The sequence below is a fragment of the Podarcis cretensis genome, assembly GCF_951804945.1.
Source record: "Podarcis cretensis genome assembly, chromosome: 11".
Classification (NCBI taxonomy): domain Eukaryota; kingdom Metazoa; phylum Chordata; class Lepidosauria; order Squamata; family Lacertidae; genus Podarcis; species Podarcis cretensis.
Genome location: NC_137180.1, coordinates 28,955,955 through 28,974,961, shown reverse-complemented (window position 1 = coordinate 28,974,961; position 19,007 = coordinate 28,955,955). Strand labels below are relative to the sequence as shown.

The following is a 19,007-nucleotide window of genomic DNA, read 5'->3' as shown; positions in this document are numbered from 1 at the left end:
AGATAAAACAACTAACAAATTCAATAAATAAAATAAATACAATTTAAAAGAGTATAAAGTTTTTAAGGTTTTTGTTGCCACAGTCTCTGAAAGGCTTTTGTGACATCTTTGAGAGACAGACAAGCTATCAATAATGCTGGCAAGGCATGTTCAATGGCTATGTTCTTTATCCCAATAAATATACCTTGGTTGACACTGACAATGGCATTTTGGTATTTAAATTGTCTGATAAGCACACTATCAGGAAGGTAGAAACTCTTTATTTTTTACAGTTGGCACATCAACGTTTCCAAGCACAATTCAAAGTGTTGGTGTTGACCTTTAAAGCCCTAAACGGCCTCGGTCCAGTATACCTGAAGGAGCGTCTCCACCCCCATCGTTCTACCCGGACACTGAGGTCCAGCGCCGAGGGCCTTCTGGCGGTTCCCTCACTGCGAGAAGCCAAGTTACAGGGAACCAGGCAGAGGGCCTTCTCGGTAGTGGCGCCCTCCCTGTGGAACGCCCTCCCACCAGATGTCAAAGAGAACAACAACTACCAGACTTTTAGAAGACATCTGAAGGCAGCCCTGTTCAGGGAAGCTTTTAATGTTTGATGTATCACAGTATTTTAATATTCTTTTGGAAGCCACACAGAGTGGCTGGGGAAGCCCAGCCAGATGGGCGGGGTATAAATAAATCATCATCATCATCATCATCATCACTTCAGTCCTTCCATTTACGACTCTGTCTTTAGAGCAGGTAGCATGTGCACTCATACTTATTTACCTCAATGTTTCCAGTTGTTAAATACAAGACTCCCAAATTGGTCCAGGCAACAACATTCTAGACAAAGCAAAGGTTACAAAAATTAAATTTAACATCACTGAATCTCCTTTGGAACAGATGCACTTGTGTAGAACACTTACAATTTGTTCAGCTTGAATAGATTTGATGAATGCATGTTGTGCAAGGACATAGTTTCCAACACCTGAAAGACAGATTGAATTATAATATCCTCTGCTATATTCAACAGAACTTTGAGCAATTAAGAGAAGGACTATATTTTAGAAGTTTTACTTTGAAATGTACCTTTGCAACAGGCCACCACACCCAGAGCATTCCAGTATAGATGGTTGTTACTGTCTAGCCTCACAGATTTCTTAAGACACTGGAAGAGATTGAGAGTGCGGTGCTGTAATTCAATATGTTGAATGTTTTGTGTGTTATCCCAACAGGGTTTGTTTTTGTTTTTTAATAGCCATAGCTTAGAAATACTCCTAACAGTGATAGGTCCATTAGTGTAAACTGTATTAAAGAACACAAGAAGGTTTTAAAAAATTACCTGTACAGATTTCTCTAGCAGCTCACTAATCTCATTCTTGTTACTGCCCATTTCCGTAAGATGCTGTGCTTGATGATAGTAGTTTATCCCAAGATCACACCACGTGTTTGGGGAAGACATCAGTTTTAATCCTCTACCATAACACCTACAGAAAAATAAATCACAAAATTAAGAGAGTGATTTATATCAGCAAAACAGATGGGAAAGGAAGTTTAAAAAAAAATTAATTCAGTGATGCTATCAAAGGTTATTTTGTTTCTATCCCATCTTCCTGAATACAAATGCCTTTAAGGAAAGAGAGAAAGGAACACTACACAAGCTTCATACTTGACAGCAATGCTGTTCAATGTAGTGACAGTTAGACAGAGAGAAATCTGAATACACCTTGGCCCACATGGCATCAATTGGGGGGCAAATTTAGTACTGAAGAATTGTAAAGCCACACATTCTAAAGGCAAGCATTAAAAGAGCCAAAATATGTTGCCTGGGCTGCAGCTGAGCAGGTGGAGTGCCAGAACCAAGACCTAAGTTATTTCCCTCTCTTCATCTCTTGGGACCTGCTCCTCTCCCTGTTTACCCAAGGCATGCATAATCTAACATTTGGGGGTTCCACACAGTAGCTATGCAGGCTGCTGGCTCACATCTGTATGTCCACATTCTGTCTTTTTACCCTTTGCTCTCATACCTGTTAAACATGGATGTCTTTGCCCCTTTTTTGATGTAAGGTATACTGATTGCTAGATGTGAAAATATGTCTGAAGTATGGTGGGGATCAGAGCAATGGCTGCCACCCAAAGTCACTGAAATTTCCTCAAAGCACGGGAAAGCAATATTAAGCACTTCCAGGAGAAGGGGGTGGGGGGAGGTTAGTTTCAAAACAGCAGTCTATTAATTTCTCCTCCTCAGTTCTGACATTATAGTTCTCTGGTCTGTGCTAGCAAAGCAGTTCAGGTGAAGGCATCCAGACTTATAGGCCGTAGAATATTTTATAACACACACTATACATTACCTTCCTCCCAGACTGAGCAGGTCACTTTTCTTTAGCACACATTTGTCTGTGTTCTGACCAATAAGGAATCCTAAAACTTTCACATTCACTTTGGATGGCGAAATGACAGAAACACTGCTACAGGCATCTCCAAGCAGTTTCCAAAGGCAGGATACTTCAGGACGATGCTTTGCTGCTCTGAAAGGGGGAAGAAAAATCAGAAAAGTGGAGTCCATCTAATTTACCTGCTACCTTTTACAAAAGATAAAGCTAAAATCTTCTCAGCTGACTAAAAAGCATTCTCATTACACGCCTAAAAACACCCCAAGTATCAACTTGTGAAGAAAAACCGATGGTGCTGGATTTCTTCTATATGCCTCAACACACTCTACAATTAATTCTTAACATCCAGTTACAGAGTTAGAGAATGAGGTGCATTCAACTCTTTCTGGATTTCTGCCCATCTTTCTGATCCCAAAATTTATGGAAGTTCCAATGAACACATGGGCTTCGTCATTCCGCATCAATGCTGGGAACTTCTTTCAAAACAGGCATGAGGATGCATTTTACCTCCAGTGCTGAAACAAATAGGAAATGGTTTGTATATTCAGGCATGGCCAAACTTGGCCCTCCAGCTGTTTTGGGACTACAACTCCCATCATACCTAGCTAACAGGACCAGTGGTTAGGGTTGATGGGAATTGTAGTCCCAAAACAGCTGGAGGGCCAAGTTTGGCCATGCCCAGATATAATGGCCTATATCGTTTGTGTGTTTGCTACTACTTTACCATTTAAAATTGATGTTTGTTGAAATAAGGCAACCCTTAAGCTGCTAATGGAGATTAATATATGAACACTAACCTTGCTAAAAAGCCAAGAGATTGTTCTACGTAGTCCAGGGCTTTCCCATCCAGGTAATCAGCAATGGCAGTCTTGGCCATCATGAGATAACACTCTCCCAGACCTGAATAGAACTAATACCCTGTTAATGTGCGGTAAAACTGCAAGAAGGATGAACTAAGCTCCTAAGTCTCATACAATGGCCGATGCTAGAAAACCATTTGATGGACACTATGCATATTTAGCATAATTTTAAAATCCCTAGATGCACATTACCAGAAATACAACAATAAGATAAGAATGATGAGGATATTAGTATCACATATACATGCAAGTTATTTTCAAATAAGTGAATACAAGGAACCAAGGGGTGAGAGATATCTTTACCTCCTTCCTCATTCAAGATGTAGAATGATGGAAGAATTAAGCAAGTGAATGAATTCTTCTCTTGATTTTTGTTAGAATACATAGAAGAAAGTACTTCTGCTAGCTATTTGTTAATCTCCCACATATTTAAGGTATGTCAGAGGTTAACAATGCATAGCTCCAAAATAGGCAGATTTCTACAAAACACTCTTTCCTCATGTCTCAAGAACAGACTACCGCTTTCTCTCACTTCTAAATTAGCTATACTGACTTCCAATCACCTATACCAGTGCTGGGCCACTTGTGACCCTCCCAGGTATTGTTGAACTCCAGTTCCCATCAGCTCCAGCCAGCATGGGTAACAGTCAGGAATTATGGGAACTGTAGTCCAACAATATCTGGAGGGTCAGTGGTTCCCCACCAACCTAACTCTGTAGGCGTAGTGAATATATAGTGTATATCTTTGTACCCAACAAAAAAAAAAACATGAATACCTTTCAGCGCAGGGACATAGTCCTTTGATTTTGTCAAGATGTGCTGATACTCTGCAATAGCATCTTTATATTTTCCTAGAATCTGTTCAATTGCTGCCGCCTTATAGATGCTATATATAGACTTGGGGTTCAGTTCTCTGGCCTTCCTGAAAGACTTCAGTGCAGTTGTGTAGCCGCCTCTGCTCAGATAGGCCTCTCCTAGAGATTCCCAGCAGTGGGGATCCTTTGGATCTGCTCGCAGAGCTGCCTGCAAACTGGGCACATTGGAATAGTAGTTTATATTCAGAAGTGTTTGGGCTGCTTTTGTTAAATCCTCCATCACAGCCCCAAGTAAAACAAAACAGGCTACTATTGGGGGCTACCGATTTGAAACAGAATTTACACTAGTTTTGTTTTTGGTTTTTAAGATGTACCAGTGGTTAATTTTGGGGGAAACCACCAATCTTCACAAAAGCAGCGCATTCAGTTCACTGGGACTCATGCAAGAATGCTATGGAAGCTGCCAGATTCTTCATTATCGTTATGAACTATAATAGTCACTTGTTACCTAAAAAGTCTCCAAGTAACTTACACTTTTAAAAAACCAGGCTTGGATGTCCATGTCCAATTTCTGTACAAAGGTAGAATCCTGCACCCTGCATTTACAGAGTATAGCAAGGCTGCCTAGGAGCTCCATGACAACCCTACCCCATCTTCAGCCTCCAAAGTTGTCACAATTTGCAGAGGCCATGCAGTTATACCAGAGGATTTTTTAAATTTAATTTTTACATGTTATCCTTCCATCCTCAAGGTTTCTGAGTCCATGTTGCTGCTGCTGCTGCTGAAGCAGCTTGGGGCTGTGGCTGGCTGGCTGGCAATTAGCTTGCAATAAGATGCTGTTGGTAAGATGCAGGAAGCTGCTACTGAATGACCCTGTCAAGCTGCAACATACTTGGATTCACAGCAGCATCCCATGCACAGAGGCACTGCTTAGGGAGAGGTTAGGGGTGTTCATGCAGTCCAGTGTGAGCCTTTTGTAACTAAAAAGTGCAGTATTGCACCTCAAATGTTTTGCATAGACAGAATAAAAGGCAGGTTGTTTGTAACTGTTACTGAAAATCAGCAGTAAACAGTCAAATTCATAGAGGATTTGCAATTTTTTTTATAAAAAAAATGTATATGTGCATTATCAGACCATCTGTTTATATTGCCTTTTGCAGAAGACATTGAAATGCAATTATTCTCTTACTCTGCCACTGCTTGTGAATGTTGACCGGCTCTTAAGTAGTGAAGTCCACGACGAAGCCAGGCCCATTTTGCTCTCCCACCACTTGCTCGTTCTGTTACCTCCGTCAAGATGGCAAGGGCAGTTTGCTAATGTACAAATATAAGGTTATGAATAGTTTATTATGTGTGCATATGTAATTACAAAGAACAGACAAAAGTGTAAGCACATTTCAGCTTAAGTATGAGTCTCTGAAGCAGTTTCTCAGCATTCCTACTACTGTAACAGAAACAAGCAAACACAAAGAAGTTTTTCTGAACTATATCCAGAGGGGTAGAAGTGTTTGTTCTTTTTGCTATGGTGTTGAGTTGGGGCATCTTAAAGATAAGCTTCAGCCGCATAAAGTGTAATTCTCAGCTGTAGGTATTTATTCACATGTAGGGGCTGTAAGCAGTGAGGTCAGAATGAAATGGAAGACATTCAAACAGTGACAATTTAATTAGAGCAAGAATGTATGCAAAATAAGGTAAAGCGACCCTTTGCAACATCAGTGATAAAACATTAAGGAAGAGAAAATGTTTATGAAATGTTTGCATTTTACAGCTATTCTGATCAGTGCAGTACATTAAAATACTCTAACTTATTACAGTACCAAGTCTCCAAGCTCGGTGCTTAAGTCCACTACCGCTGCTCCAGCTTCTCCATCTGTTTTATCTTTTTCAAAAGCCTTTTTATAGCAGCCAAGTGCTCTGTTTTTATCTCCAGCTATATCCCTGTAGTATTGACCTAAGTAGTGGAAAGCACTTCCCAGGTAATTGTCCAGTTTTGCTGCCTGTGAAGAAAAATAACAACACAGTACATTTCAATCCATCGTTTTCATATGCAGGCAAATGGCTTTTCAGCTGAGGAAACAAAAACTAACAAAAAGGACACCAAAAGAGCACCTTCTCTCATAATATCCTGTCCACACTTTAAAATAATATTTGGCACCTTTCTCTGAGTGCTCCCACTATCAAGAGCAAGAGGGGTGGTGAATGGGAAAAGGGCTATCTCCGTTGTGGATTCCAGACCTGCAATGTCCTCCTCCCTTCTAGTAACCCTCAGCTAAAGGTTCAGCTTTTTTTTATTTACCAGACCTTTTTAAAATGTGGTTGAGTGTCTAGGTTTTATTATGCTGCTGTGATTTAATGGGTTGGTGTTGTTTTTTACTAACCTACTAGCTTTGTACACCACTGTTTCACTGGTCTGTTTTATTATTGTTGTTAATGTTTCTAAAGTTGGAGGCTCCCTTGGAGTGGCAAATTCAATCTTTTAAATAAAATGCATTAATGAAGGGAAGGAAGGAAGAAAGGCAAGGAAATAATTAAATTTCAATCTCTCTCTTAAAATCACTAAGAATTCGTGTTTTCTGTGGAGCCATTAACTTAACACTCTGTCCTCATTATTAATCCAAAACATAAACTATATTTTATAATATAGTATAACTCTACATACATACATATATATATATATATACACATATATACATACACACACACACACACACACATATATATATATATATATATATCCCCCCCCCCCTTTGCCACTTTTGGTTCTCTTTTCCGCATCACAATATTTACCATATTGGCCCGAACAGTGCTTTTTTCTAAAAAAATGTTTAGGGGTACTCTCCTTCTCCTATTCGTATTGAAATACTGCCCCTCAATTAGGCCAAACTTAGATTCACAAAATGTTTAGAGGTATGCGTACCCCCACATACCCACAGAAAAAAAGCACTGGGCCCAAATATAGGCCACACGAATAGACCTTTAAAATTGGAGGAGGGAAAAGAAAAAAAGAAAAAATACCTGAATATAAGCCACTCCCTTCCTCGCTGCTCCTGGCTACATACTGGAGGGTGTGGGAGCTGCGCTGCGTTGCTAGCGGCCTTTCCCCTTCCTCACTCTCTCTCCCTTCCTGGCCTTGGGGGGCAGGATGGGGGACTATGCACAGGGCAGGCGCCGCTTCGCTGCACTCCTGGCACTGTTTGCCCCATGCTCCTAGCTGCATATCGTAAGGTCGCAAATATAAGCCGCATTTTAACTTTTCACGGTTGGAATTTGGGGAAAATGTGAGGCTTATATTCAGGCCAATACGGTAAATGGTAAGCTCCTTGGGGCAGAGGCCTGTTTTTGATGTTGTTTTATAACGCAGTGGGCATACCACTGGCACTATATCAACAAATTTTTCTGAGGCTTAATAAGCAGCATGGAGATTCGTATTCATTCCCTTCATTTATCACCTCAAGGGGGCTTACAGGAACCTTTTGGAAGCAGCTAACTTCCGCGCCACTAGCTTCTAATGGGTGTGGCAGGAAGAACCTGAAACACATAGGTTGCATCTCTCACAATTCCCTTTCCTTCTCATGATAACCACTGTGTGTTCATCTGGAACATTCCAGAACTGGGAGGAGCACGTAAGGAGAAAGATGGCTCCTTGGTTCCTTCACTCTGCCCTTGATTTTCCCACAGGCTAGTAATCAAGTTGCTGACCACTGTTTGGAAGAGGGAAAATCATTATGAAATATGTTCAGCTGTAACCCATTTCCATCCTCTTGGTTTACCTTCAGAAACTGAGTAAGAGCTTTGGATTTGTTTTTTCTTGTCTCTTCACTCATAAACCAATAAGTGAGGCCCAGGCAGAAATGGAAGTCAGCTATTTCCGCTTCTTTTTCAATAGCTCTCTGGAAACTTTAAAAAAAAAAAATTATTTTGTGTGTGTGTGTGTGTGTGTGTGTGTGTGTGTATGTTTATTTCAAATTTTCTCCCCCAAATGAGCATGGTTTACCTTGTTTCTGCTTGATGATAGTTCTTTTGCTGATAATGAATCAAACCTTCAAGGTAGTCAGCTTCTGCTAAGTCTGGGTGGGTCTGTTTAAGCTCCTGTGCAATCTATAGTATAAAAAGTGTTAAATTCTACAGTTTCATATGGAGCAATGCCATATTTTTAACAATAGGCTGTATTATTGGGGGGGGGGACATACTAACCTTCAAAGCTTCATCAACAAGCCCTTTATTGAGACAGGCCTCTCCTTTAAGAGCTATAAGCTTGGGATCATTGTTTCTATCCAAAACCTAGGAACCAAACACATTTGAAATGAAATGAAAACTGAAGCTACCTTGTGAGAGAAATACTTATTAAACCAAATCTTATTGAAGTACAGTGGTGCCTCGCAAGACGAAATTAATTCGTTCCGCGAGTCTCTTCGTCTTGCGGTTTTTTCGTCTTGCGAAGCACGGCTATTAGCGGCTTAGCGCTATTAGCGGCTTAGAAAAAGGGGGGAAAGGAAAAGAACTCGCAAGACGTTTCGTCTTGCGAAGCAAGCCCATAGGGAAATTCGTCTTGCGAAGCACCTCAAAAGAGGGAAAACTCTTTCGTCTAGCGAGTTTTTCGTCTTGCGAGGCATTCGTCTTGCGGGGCACCACTGTATAAGTAGTAGAATAATAATGTTCACAAACACAATGATTCCTCTGTCTGTCCGCCCAGAAACAGACAATAGTTTCAGAGTATTCAGTAAAGAGACCAGCTTTCCCTAATCACCACAACACTATGAAGGGGAAACCTAGACTCAATGAACTTCTCCCTCCTTACAACTATAAAGGCACAAAGGACCCCTCACCATCTTAAACTGGAAAGCCTAAGGCAGATTTCATTTACCAAAGTTGTTTAAAGAGGGGAGGGAGAAGCTATTCACATACCTCTTCAAGGGAACTTATAGCTTCTTTTGCAGAGTCGACACCTGGGATTTTAATCAAGGCCGTGGCTTTGATGCGATGGGCAAGGTTTTTCTGCTGCTGACTGGAACTGGATTCATTAAGCTGTCCCAATATCTTTAAAGCTGCCAAAGAAAGAATTCTAATTCTATGTTTGACTTAAACTTGGTTTAAAAGACATTGTATTTGCCTGTACAGTTTAACGTTGCTCTTACGATATACCACCCATCAATTATGGATTGTAAAATAAACCACTAGCTTGAGAAGTGGTTGACATCTCAACATATTATCTGTATCCTATGAAGCAATTTCAAGAAAAGGCTATTAAGATCTACCAGTTTGTAACCTATATTTTATTAGCACTATATTAAACATGTGTTCCACCCCCCTCAATTTATAAGCCCACCTTTCACTGAAATGATCCCAGGGTGAGTTACAATACAAAACCAGCAATACAGCATGCCCAATTACTGTGTTACTATATCTGGGATCACAGAAATCTGAAATAACGTTGACGACAAAATATTAACTATACTAAGCACTGAGGTGTAGTACCAATTTATTGCATGTGCCTGCTACTATAAAATTACAGTGGCAGAGAAGGCTTTTTTTCTGTTATTAGTATCAAGATTGTGGAACCAATCTTCCACAAGAAATCCACCACATGCAGGAGCCCATTCTTTTTAAACAGACCTTGAAAACCTTTATTAGATTAGCCTTTGACTGCTGAGCATGTTAGCAGAGTGCTGCAATTCCAGCTTACCACTACTGCTTGAAATTGCTGTTCTACTGCCTCTATAATTATTTGATTGCTTTATTCACTTTTTATTATTATATTTTTGTTGCCTGCCTTTGGGATATTTTATCAAAAGTTGAACTACCTTTTTTCTGAAGCAGTTGTATTTTAGCTGTGCAATTACCTTGATTGCAAGAAAGAACAGCTTCTTTGTATTTATGCATTTTCACTTGTGCCTTTCCTAAGTAACACCATGCTTCCGGACACTGGCTGGTCTGCTGCAAACCTGGCAGGAAAGATTTTGCATGTTTAACATGATTTAAACACATGAGTTCAGATGGCACTTGCAATTACTAGAATTTTAATGCTATTTAACTTTTCAATTCATGAATACCAGACAATAACCATAGCCCCACCCCAGAAGTAACTGGTTCAACTATTATGTTTTGCCTTATGTATATTTGATCTTAGTACAGTGGTACCTCAGGTTACATACGCTACAGGTTACAGACTCCGCTAACCCAGAAATAGTGCTTCAGGTTAAGAACTTTGCTTTAGGATGAGAACAGAAATTGTGCTCCGGCGGCGCAGCAGCAGCGGGAGGTCCCATTAGCTAAAGTGGTGCTTCATGTTAAGAACAGTTTCAGGTTAAGTACGGACCTCCGGAACGAATTAAGTACTTAACCCGAGGTACCACTGCATCTGATATACATGAACAACCTCAAACCTACAACAATATACAAATTAGATTTCATATAGATTGGACATAAATTGTCACTCAGAACTAACTTTGAACTCCTCCTTCCCTCAAAAAGTGTCTAAGGATAATTTACATTCTAGTGTAGAGTCCTAAAGACAGCATAAATTCTGAAAACTGATTGCATATAAGAATATATCGAAGCCCAAACTGGGAGAAAAAAGATAGTTTGGCCAGACTCAATAATGCCTCCCTAAAAAACAAGGATAGCATTTCACTCCAATTCAGTCATATTATTCCTATAATATACATTATGTACACACCCATTGTTCTCTTCCCATATCGCTCACCTTCTGTTAGCTTTTTTTCACCTTCATCATACTTTTTTTCTTGGAGAGATTGAATCCCTAATCCAATAAGGGCTGGGCCACTTCTTGAGTCAATATCCAACAGCTTCCGACAACAATTCAGGGCCTCATCAGTGAAACTGCCTAGAATACATGGAGGAATTTCCATTTGGCCACAGTTTAGATGGTGAAAAGAATACGAAAATCTCTCTATATAATCGCTATATTATTTTTGCTGGCGTCGCATACTATTTTCTGAGTTGTCCAAAACGAATACTGAATGCCTTGTGGCATTCAGAAGCATTGCAGCCTCCAACTGCAATGGCTGAGCATAGCCATCGTGGCCATTGATAGTAAAAGCAAGCTGCTTTAAGTTAAAAATGCTTACATTATCAGTTCTTACTGTTTTAATAAGGTTTAGGCAAGCCTTTTGTTCTATGTTTGCTACATTGCTTGTTAAATTGTTACTTGCCCAGAGCTTTAAGAATGGGGCGGAATGTAAATCTGGATATAAATAAAGACCAGCTGCTTTCAGTACGGCACTTTCAATCAGTCTTGGGACACGTGATGGTACATAATGGAAAAGAAAGGAAGCAATAGCATATATGGCACACACATAGAGGCCAAAGGATTTGAAAGCTTTTGAGGTCAAGAATGCTGCCATTAATGGTAATCAGAGCAATACGGGAAAAGGAGATTATTTCAGGACCACTAAGGCAGCTTTATTTCTATGCCCACCAGAATTGTTTTCATTTATTTAAAATACTTATTAGCTGTTCTTCAGCTAAAGCTCTTGGAACAGCATACAAAAAGCAGGTGAACAGTGTGCAAGAGACGGGGAGGGGCAGAGGCAACATTTGTCTTAATGAGTTGCTGAATTCCACCAACAAATTTTAGTTTTTTATTTTAGCTCCCCCTCCCTTTTAGAACCTCTTCTGTGACAAACTCAAATCTCCCGGATAATCTCAGAGCAACTCAGATGTATGAAAAAAGTACAGAAAGGCAGCAGATGCAGTGATCAAATAAAAGAAAGTACTGTAGTAAAGAAAAAAAGAAAATAAATAAACCAAAAACTACCTGATTGAATGAATCGCAAGCAAAGAACTTCCAGAGGATAACTCGCAGCAGGATACAAAATCATCATATCTTCACAGGCCTTCTTCAGTCTGAAATCCTCATGAGGAAACTTATTTCAGGAGGAGAAAAGCAATTAGCAATGTAGGCAGTTGTCTGTAGATAGCGGTCAATTTCAAAGCAGGATGTTTTACCTTACAGCAAAATAAATAAATAATCCTTACTTTTGACAAACAATGAATGAACTCTCTATAAGTCTTTTGATGCTCTTCACTTGGGATTGGGTCTGAGGAATTCACAGCCTCTTCAAATGCATTGAGGAGCTGAAAAACAAATAGTATAGACACTGCAATATGGAACAACAAAGCCCAAAATGCAGCAAGCTTTTAACAAGTGATGGTGCAATCTCTGGATAATTAATGCACCTATAAGTTTGAAAAGATTCAGTTCTACTACTGTGCCAGCAAATACTTCTTTTCTACACAAAATCAGAGCCAAGCTATCATTACACATAATTGTGTGGTTCTTTCTGGTGATTTTTTTAACGAAGAGTATCCATTGGGGGTCAGAGGAAGGAACTTGTTAGCCATTTGTCAAAATTGATCCACACCTTCCACAAAGTGCTTTCCCACCCACAGTGGGAGGGGGAAATAGATAAGACTTCATCTTTTCTCCACGTCCATGAATGGGAACACAGAGTGAGTGAATAAATAGCTAGCATCATAAGAGCTGGGCATTCCCTCTTCCCTTCAAGACAGTCTGCTCACACTGGTGCTCTGATCTCCTCAACTTTTATTTTCCTTTTTTTAAAAAATAAAAATAAAAATCAACAACTGTCACACAGTTCATACAGTTACACACAGTAGGCGCAATGGTTTGGTCCTAAAATTACCAAACTAATATGGTAAAATTGTGAATGCTGTGTATTGCTACCAAAATTGCTATTTTGCCTTTTTCTGTCCAACATGCAGCATGGCTTATTTTCCCATACTACAACTTCCAGTGCCGGGAGCATGCCTGAAGTTCATTTTAATCACCAGAATGAATAAAAGACGGACAGGAAAATAGAAAGGATCTCACTATGATCCTGTTTGACTTTGGGTGAAGGTAGCCAAAACATTTCTTGCCTTCAACCACAAGGTGGAGTTGGTGACATTCAAGACTAGTGGGAGAAACGGGATAGAAACCTTTGTTTTCTCTATGTTCATCCTACGCTTCATACATATTTTCAAGATTTTAAAAACAATTGCAAAATTGCTCTTGGGGTGTAAGCTAGAAAGTCTCCATGACATCACAAGCATTAGTCAATTGGCACTATGCACAGCAAGATTTTCTGTCGATTTACAGAATGGTGCGGGGTTTTTTCAGAACTATGACTCTATACAAACCACTTCATCTTGATAGTCTGAGTCAAGAACAGAGCAGAAGCAAATAATGTACCATGTTAGGGGGAAGATGCAGGAAGGATCAATTTAGTGAAATAATTCAACTCGAGCAAATAAGCAAAAGCACATAAAGCATGGATTGAAAAAAATTACGCCAATGCCCTAATGTAGTTATGTGTTATAAGCAGGACTGCTGCTTATACTTTCGCACTGCCAAATATTATTTCTACCCTAACAGGTTTTGTGATTTACAGCCTCCAGTTTGTATAAACCAAGAGCTGGGCATATGCCATTTAGTCATAGCCTCAAGCAGGCAGTCCTCAGAAAATCATTGTATCACATCCCATCTGTAAGATGGAAATTCGGAATTATTCCTTCCAAGCTGTTCTAAGAATCAGCTACAATTGTTATGCTGAATTTTATATAGATTTATTGTTTGAAAAACAATAAATATAGCCGAATCAGGGGACAAACCCTTACCAATTGCTGTGTCTCATTATCCTGGAGATGTGTGCCTTCTTCCAGTAACTGGACCAACCTCTTCCATAACTGATGAAGCTCAGCTTTTTCTGCACCTTCTTCCTGTCGTATTTTTATTAGCTTCTGCCACGTCCGAGCCACCTGTCAAAAGAAAACCAGTCAAGCCTCAATGTCTTCTCAAATCTGAGACATTTATCGCCTCTGACTACTGGAGCACTGGAAGACATTTCCCAATTCCAGGGATCAAGGCGTATGCCTTTTAACGTAAATGAGATGTCAGAAGCAATAAGGTGTCAGTGTTATGAGATGATTTTGCAGTCTTCTTGCTTACTGCTGCCTACCAAGTAATACAGCTATACAGATTCTTTTAGTGGTATGGTGTGGGCAGTATCTCTCATGACATTTCAAATACCCTGATACAGGCTGCTTCCACACTAATGTTTTCCACATCATGTGCCTTTATTGATTGATTGATTGATTGATTGATTGTAATAAAATGTAATCACAGCACCAGCCTTGCCTAGTATGAACAGCAAAGCACTATTGAGGCTTTTATGGGCTCCTCACTTCCTTTTCCCATTTAAACATAGACATAAGCATTATTTGACTGCACCTTGCTTTCATTTTATAGTGGGTGGTGGAAATGCGATGAATTAGCCTACTAACTGCCCCTCAAACAAACTTTAGATTTGGGGCAATGAAGTGTTTGATTTCACAAAAAGGGAAGCTTTAGTCACTGGCTTCCTCTCATGATTGTTCTTTTTTAAAAAGAAAGAGAGAGAGAACGCGCAAAATATTGCTATTCCATTATTTAAAAATGGGAGGGAGAGAAGAAAAAAGTAATTAAAGTCCTCCCGCAGGCTTGTGGAAACAGAAGTTGACTCTGAGGCAATGTAATGGACAAAAACAAGGTATTTCATCTGAAAGCAACAGGGTGCAAGCACAGCCAAGACTGGTGAAGTCATGAAGCTAGTAAATATTTCTGCAAAGGAAAATTTGGCGTGGTTTTTTTGGGGGGGGGGCAAAACAAAGAAACATTGACTACTAACACTGATAACAATAAGTTACAACGAACATGACAGTGACTAACCTGAAGGTATTTTCTCTCTCGCTGATACAGCTCCACAAGCTTTCTACATACTTCACACCATTTCTGTTTATCAGTGCTGGGGGAGAAAGACAAAATGTCTACAATATAAGGGTGCAATCCTATTGTACCTGGAAAGGCGGTGTCAGGAGACATAAGATTTTGTAGACCTGCAGCTGGAGCAGGAAATCCACCCTTTGTTGCACTGGCTGTCCCTCGTTCTATATCAGTCCTCTGAGAGCAATAGGAGGGGGAAAGGAATGTGTTGGGACTGGGTGGGGGGTGGGGTTTGAATCTGCCAGCCCTGGAGCTGCCTACTACTTTCCCCTCCAGACTTTTCCCCCTTTAAACCCTGGCTGGGGTGAACCGCATAGGGCTCAAAATTGACAGTTCTACTGCCACGTATTTTTCCTCCCCATCCTTCTTATATGTCTTTGCCTGTTAAGGAAATCCTCAGTTAACGTACTTTTTCAATTTAAAATATTTGTTTAACAAACTGCTCTTTCAAACTTCTTTCTTTTTCAATTGTGGCTTTTTCCACTCCATCTTCAACCTGTGAACCTTGCTTCCTGCAGTCCTCTCTCCCCTCTTCTTATGCCATCTTGCAGTCTCCTTTCCCCTTTCCCTTAGGTACTGGGGACCTTCCTCTTTGCTCTTCCTGCCAACCCCCGGTGGTCCTGGCACAGGCTCCCATCCTTTGGCGCCTGCTTCCCCACCACTTCATTTTAGGGCTACCTGCTTCCTGCTTTAGGGCTACCCCACTTCTATTTGTCTTCTGCCTTCTCCATCTCCTTCCCTTCAGTCCTACACAGTGAGAAATGTGTTTCTAATTAAGTTTTTGGAGTAGACAAAAGCTTGATCTACTAGCAGAAGCTATCACCTTGGCACTGAAGCCTATCTACTTAAGACAGCCTTTTTGTTTTCCTAATTGCATTTTCTAGCAAAAAGAGAAGGATCTCTCCAAGTTCAGGAAAATATAGGTGCATTCTAACACTCAAAACATTTTATGGGTAAAGTAATAACATAAAACAAATAGTTGAACTAAATTTCACACTATAATGGATTTTACCATTTTGCATGGACAACTTTTCTACCATGTTGATTAAATGTAAAAAAAATTATCAGGGAACAATGATTTATTTTCAGAATGATGGAAGCACTTTACATTCTGCTGGAATACATAAGATAAATTTGACATGGGAATGCTGTGAATACTGTTGTGATAAACATTTCCTCTATAATTAGTATCATAATATTCACCTCAAGTAAATGTTTAACTTATTTTTTCAAAATGCTGTAAAATAGTTGATTTCCTACCTTTCATAGAGTTCCAGGAGTTTCTGATACACATTAACCAAATCTTCTCCGACATCTGCATGGTTTGTTTTTTCATATAAATTTGCTAAGCCCTAGAGGAAAGTGAAGCATATAACTTTTGAAGCAAATCCTTGTTGGGTCACAACTATCATCTCCATGTTCATATCCATTCCTGAGATATAACCATGTTACTGTTTAATAGTTTTTGAAGCATAGCATTTCAAGGTTCATCAAACTGACTGTGTGAAGATAACACTGCAGAGGCAGTGAGTAATTTGTCTACATTCTCCACATCATTTATAACTTCTAAGCAAGAAAGACTAGCCTTGTTAAATGTAGTCAGGAAGATGCCTAGAAGATAGTCCAATGTACAGTCTCATAAATTTGAATCTAATATTGCATACTATTTGCATACTATTTGCATTTTACTCATATAAATATATGGAATAGGGAAATGGAACCTGTCATATTACAACATCAGCTAGGATAACTCAGTCTGTAAAGCATGAGGCTTTTAATCTCAGGGTTGTGGGTTCAAGCCCCACATTGAGCAAAAGATTCCTGCGTTGCAGGGTGTTGGACTAGATGACGCTTGTGGTCCCTTCCAATTCTACAATTCTATGATTCTACGTACTTGCCATGCTAGCAACTGCCCTGGTTCAAGTTCAGCAGCTTTTCTGTAGGCACCTTGGGCTTGATCGGGTTGTTCTAGCTCAGCAGCTGCCAAACCAATGAATACCCAGGCATTGTAGTTATTCTTCTCCTGTTTCAATACTGCCTACAAAAACAAGTGAAAAAACACTGAAACACTTACAATAAGCAATATTAATAAATCATTTCAAAGCTGAAGAAGAAAGCAGAACTGATGCATGCTCAGATGTTATCATCAAAAGATTCTAAAGCTGCAGAAGGAGCCCAAGGTTAAGTGCTTTGCATGTACAAAGTCCCAAGCTCAATCCCAAACATTTCCAGCTCAAAAGATCTCAACAGCAAAGCTAAAGCAAAAAACCTGTTTAAGACACTAGAGTGCTTCTGCCAATAAGAGAAGACAGTACTGACCTAAATGAACTGATGGCCTGGTTCAATATAAGGCAACTCTTTGTGCTGATGATATCTATGAGAATGACAAAACATCCAAACCACCACCAACAGGGCAGAAACAGAAAATGACACCACTGCTGTGCAGCCTAACTTTAGCTTTTAGTTTGGCAGCAGATAAACAAATACAGCAAGGAACACCAAGACAATGAAGAAATGCTTTAAAATATCAGAGAGGAGTACTATGAATTGAACATACAATTTCGCATGCTGAAAGCTTAATTGTACATTTGAGTGCTAGTTACCTTGCAGTGTTTCAGTGCTTCTTTGTACTCCTTATTCCTTATAGCATCTCTGGCACTTTTCAATGCTGCTTTCACTTCCTTGTTGGACATGATTACTGGCAAGGTAACAGAAGAAAATTTCAGCAATTATATCAGGCCATGTGGAGAATTTTCAACATAGTCTTATTTTAATCCCTTCTTTTTCATGGTATTTTTGCTTCTTGACAAAATAAGTGATAATTTATGCCACAAACCTATGATGCAGGGTTTTGCTTTGTTTTGTTTTAGTTCTGCCACTAAATGGACCTCTTCATATAGGGCAAATATGAGCAATATCATCCAGGTTTAGAGTTATAAACAATGGCGATTCTAACTCTTCAGGGCCAAACTAAGACATTTTGCTGGCTACAGTGAAGCTGACCGGATCTTACCTTCAACACTGACCACAGGACAGCATCCTCTACTGAACTTGGGGGAAGAGGCTAGCTCGGGGTGTGGGGCAGGCTACAACCCCACACACTGTTCTGACCTGCAACCCCTCACTGTCGCCCCCCCGCCGCGTATAATTTTTTATTAAACTTTGTTTTACAATTTAAAATACTCATTTTATATCCTTAAGACATCAGTGACTTCCCTGATTCTCTTTCCATGGTTCATTTTACATATCATAAATCCTTGCATATTTTGCAAAAACTATACCATTCAGTATTCCATTATTGCATCCATCAAAACTTATTTACACTGTTGAATTTATCTTAATGCTAACAGCGTTTTCAGCTGGACACAGTTATTTCCCATATATTTAATAAGCGTTTTCCAATCTTCTTTAAACGTTATGTTCTTCTTGTTCTCTTATTCTATATGTTAAGTCTGCAAGTTGTGCATATTCTGTCAATTTAAGCTGACGTTCTGCTTTGGTTGGGACCCCACTCCTTTTCCATTTTGGGGCTAACAAAACACGGGCTGCAGCAGTAACATACACAAATAACCTTTTCTGACACCTGGGAGCAACCCCTCACTGCTTTATCTGATACCTGCTGCTTTCCCATTCAAAGCTCAGTCGGTTAGAGCCCTAGTGCTGGGAACACGAAGGTCGCAGGTTCGATCCCCGTATGGGGCAACTGCATATTCCTGTCTCGCGGGGTGGGGGTGGACTAGATGATCCTCAGGGTCCCTTTCCAGCTCCGCAATCCTACGATAAGTTCCTTTTACATACAATTCAAGCCAGGGCGCAAGACTAAGAAGTTAAAGCCAAAGCTGCGCGCGTTAGTGCCCGGATTTAAACGAGGAGTTAAACGGGGATTCGTTAAAGCAGGAGCCGCAGCCTCCCAAGCCTGACCCAGCTGCTCTTCTTCCCCTCCGCTTCGCCCAGAGGAACCGCAGCCCAGCTCCAGGGAGGGCCGCTGGCCCTTCACGCCCCGCCGGAGCCTTCGAGGGACCAGGCCTTCCTTCGCCACGAAGCCGCGCGGCGAACAGGCACTCACCGGCTGCTACCGACCCCGGCCACGGCTACTGCCGGCAGCAGGCGACCAGCAAGGCCGTCCCGCGCACGCGCGGAAGGCGCCGCCCCTCCTTAGCCCCGCCCCTCAACCGAC

At 40.4% G+C, this 19,007-nt stretch overlaps 1 protein-coding gene across 3 annotated transcripts in view; it reads right to left on the bottom strand.

Moving 5' to 3' along the window:
• Window positions 1–19,007, bottom strand: part of SKIC3 (SKI3 subunit of superkiller complex) — a 43,431-nt gene extending 24,424 nt beyond the window's left edge. Inside the window, exons 1-23 of one of the 3 annotated variants that reach the window (XM_079995288.1) lie at window positions 18,897–19,007; window positions 17,434–17,528; window positions 16,725–16,868; window positions 16,091–16,182; window positions 14,777–14,852; window positions 13,687–13,827; window positions 12,046–12,144; window positions 11,825–11,933; window positions 10,751–10,891; window positions 9,888–9,989; window positions 8,953–9,092; window positions 8,242–8,328; window positions 8,042–8,145; window positions 7,818–7,944; window positions 5,865–6,044; window positions 5,237–5,361; window positions 4,009–4,262; window positions 3,170–3,272; window positions 2,331–2,507; window positions 1,322–1,466; window positions 1,069–1,147; window positions 906–967; window positions 766–822 (exon numbers count right to left, since the gene is read on the bottom strand). In XM_079995288.1, coding sequence (XP_079851414.1) covers window positions 766–822; window positions 906–967; window positions 1,069–1,147; window positions 1,322–1,466; window positions 2,331–2,507; window positions 3,170–3,272; window positions 4,009–4,262; window positions 5,237–5,361; window positions 5,865–6,044; window positions 7,818–7,944; window positions 8,042–8,145; window positions 8,242–8,328; window positions 8,953–9,092; window positions 9,888–9,989; window positions 10,751–10,891; window positions 11,825–11,933; window positions 12,046–12,144; window positions 13,687–13,827; window positions 14,777–14,852; window positions 16,091–16,182; window positions 16,725–16,868; window positions 17,434–17,523 — 2,634 coding nt within the window. In that variant the 5' untranslated portion in view covers window positions 17,524–17,528; window positions 18,897–19,007. Of the gene's footprint in view, window positions 1–765; window positions 823–905; window positions 968–1,068; window positions 1,148–1,321; window positions 1,467–2,330; window positions 2,508–3,169; window positions 3,273–4,008; window positions 4,263–5,236; window positions 5,362–5,864; window positions 6,045–7,817; window positions 7,945–8,041; window positions 8,146–8,241; window positions 8,329–8,952; window positions 9,093–9,887; window positions 9,990–10,750; window positions 10,892–11,824; window positions 11,934–12,045; window positions 12,145–13,686; window positions 13,828–14,776; window positions 14,853–16,090; window positions 16,183–16,724; window positions 16,869–17,433; window positions 17,529–18,446; window positions 18,746–18,896 lie in introns of those variants that run through there. The other 2 variants (XM_079995290.1, XM_079995289.1) reach the window with 2 other exon arrangements.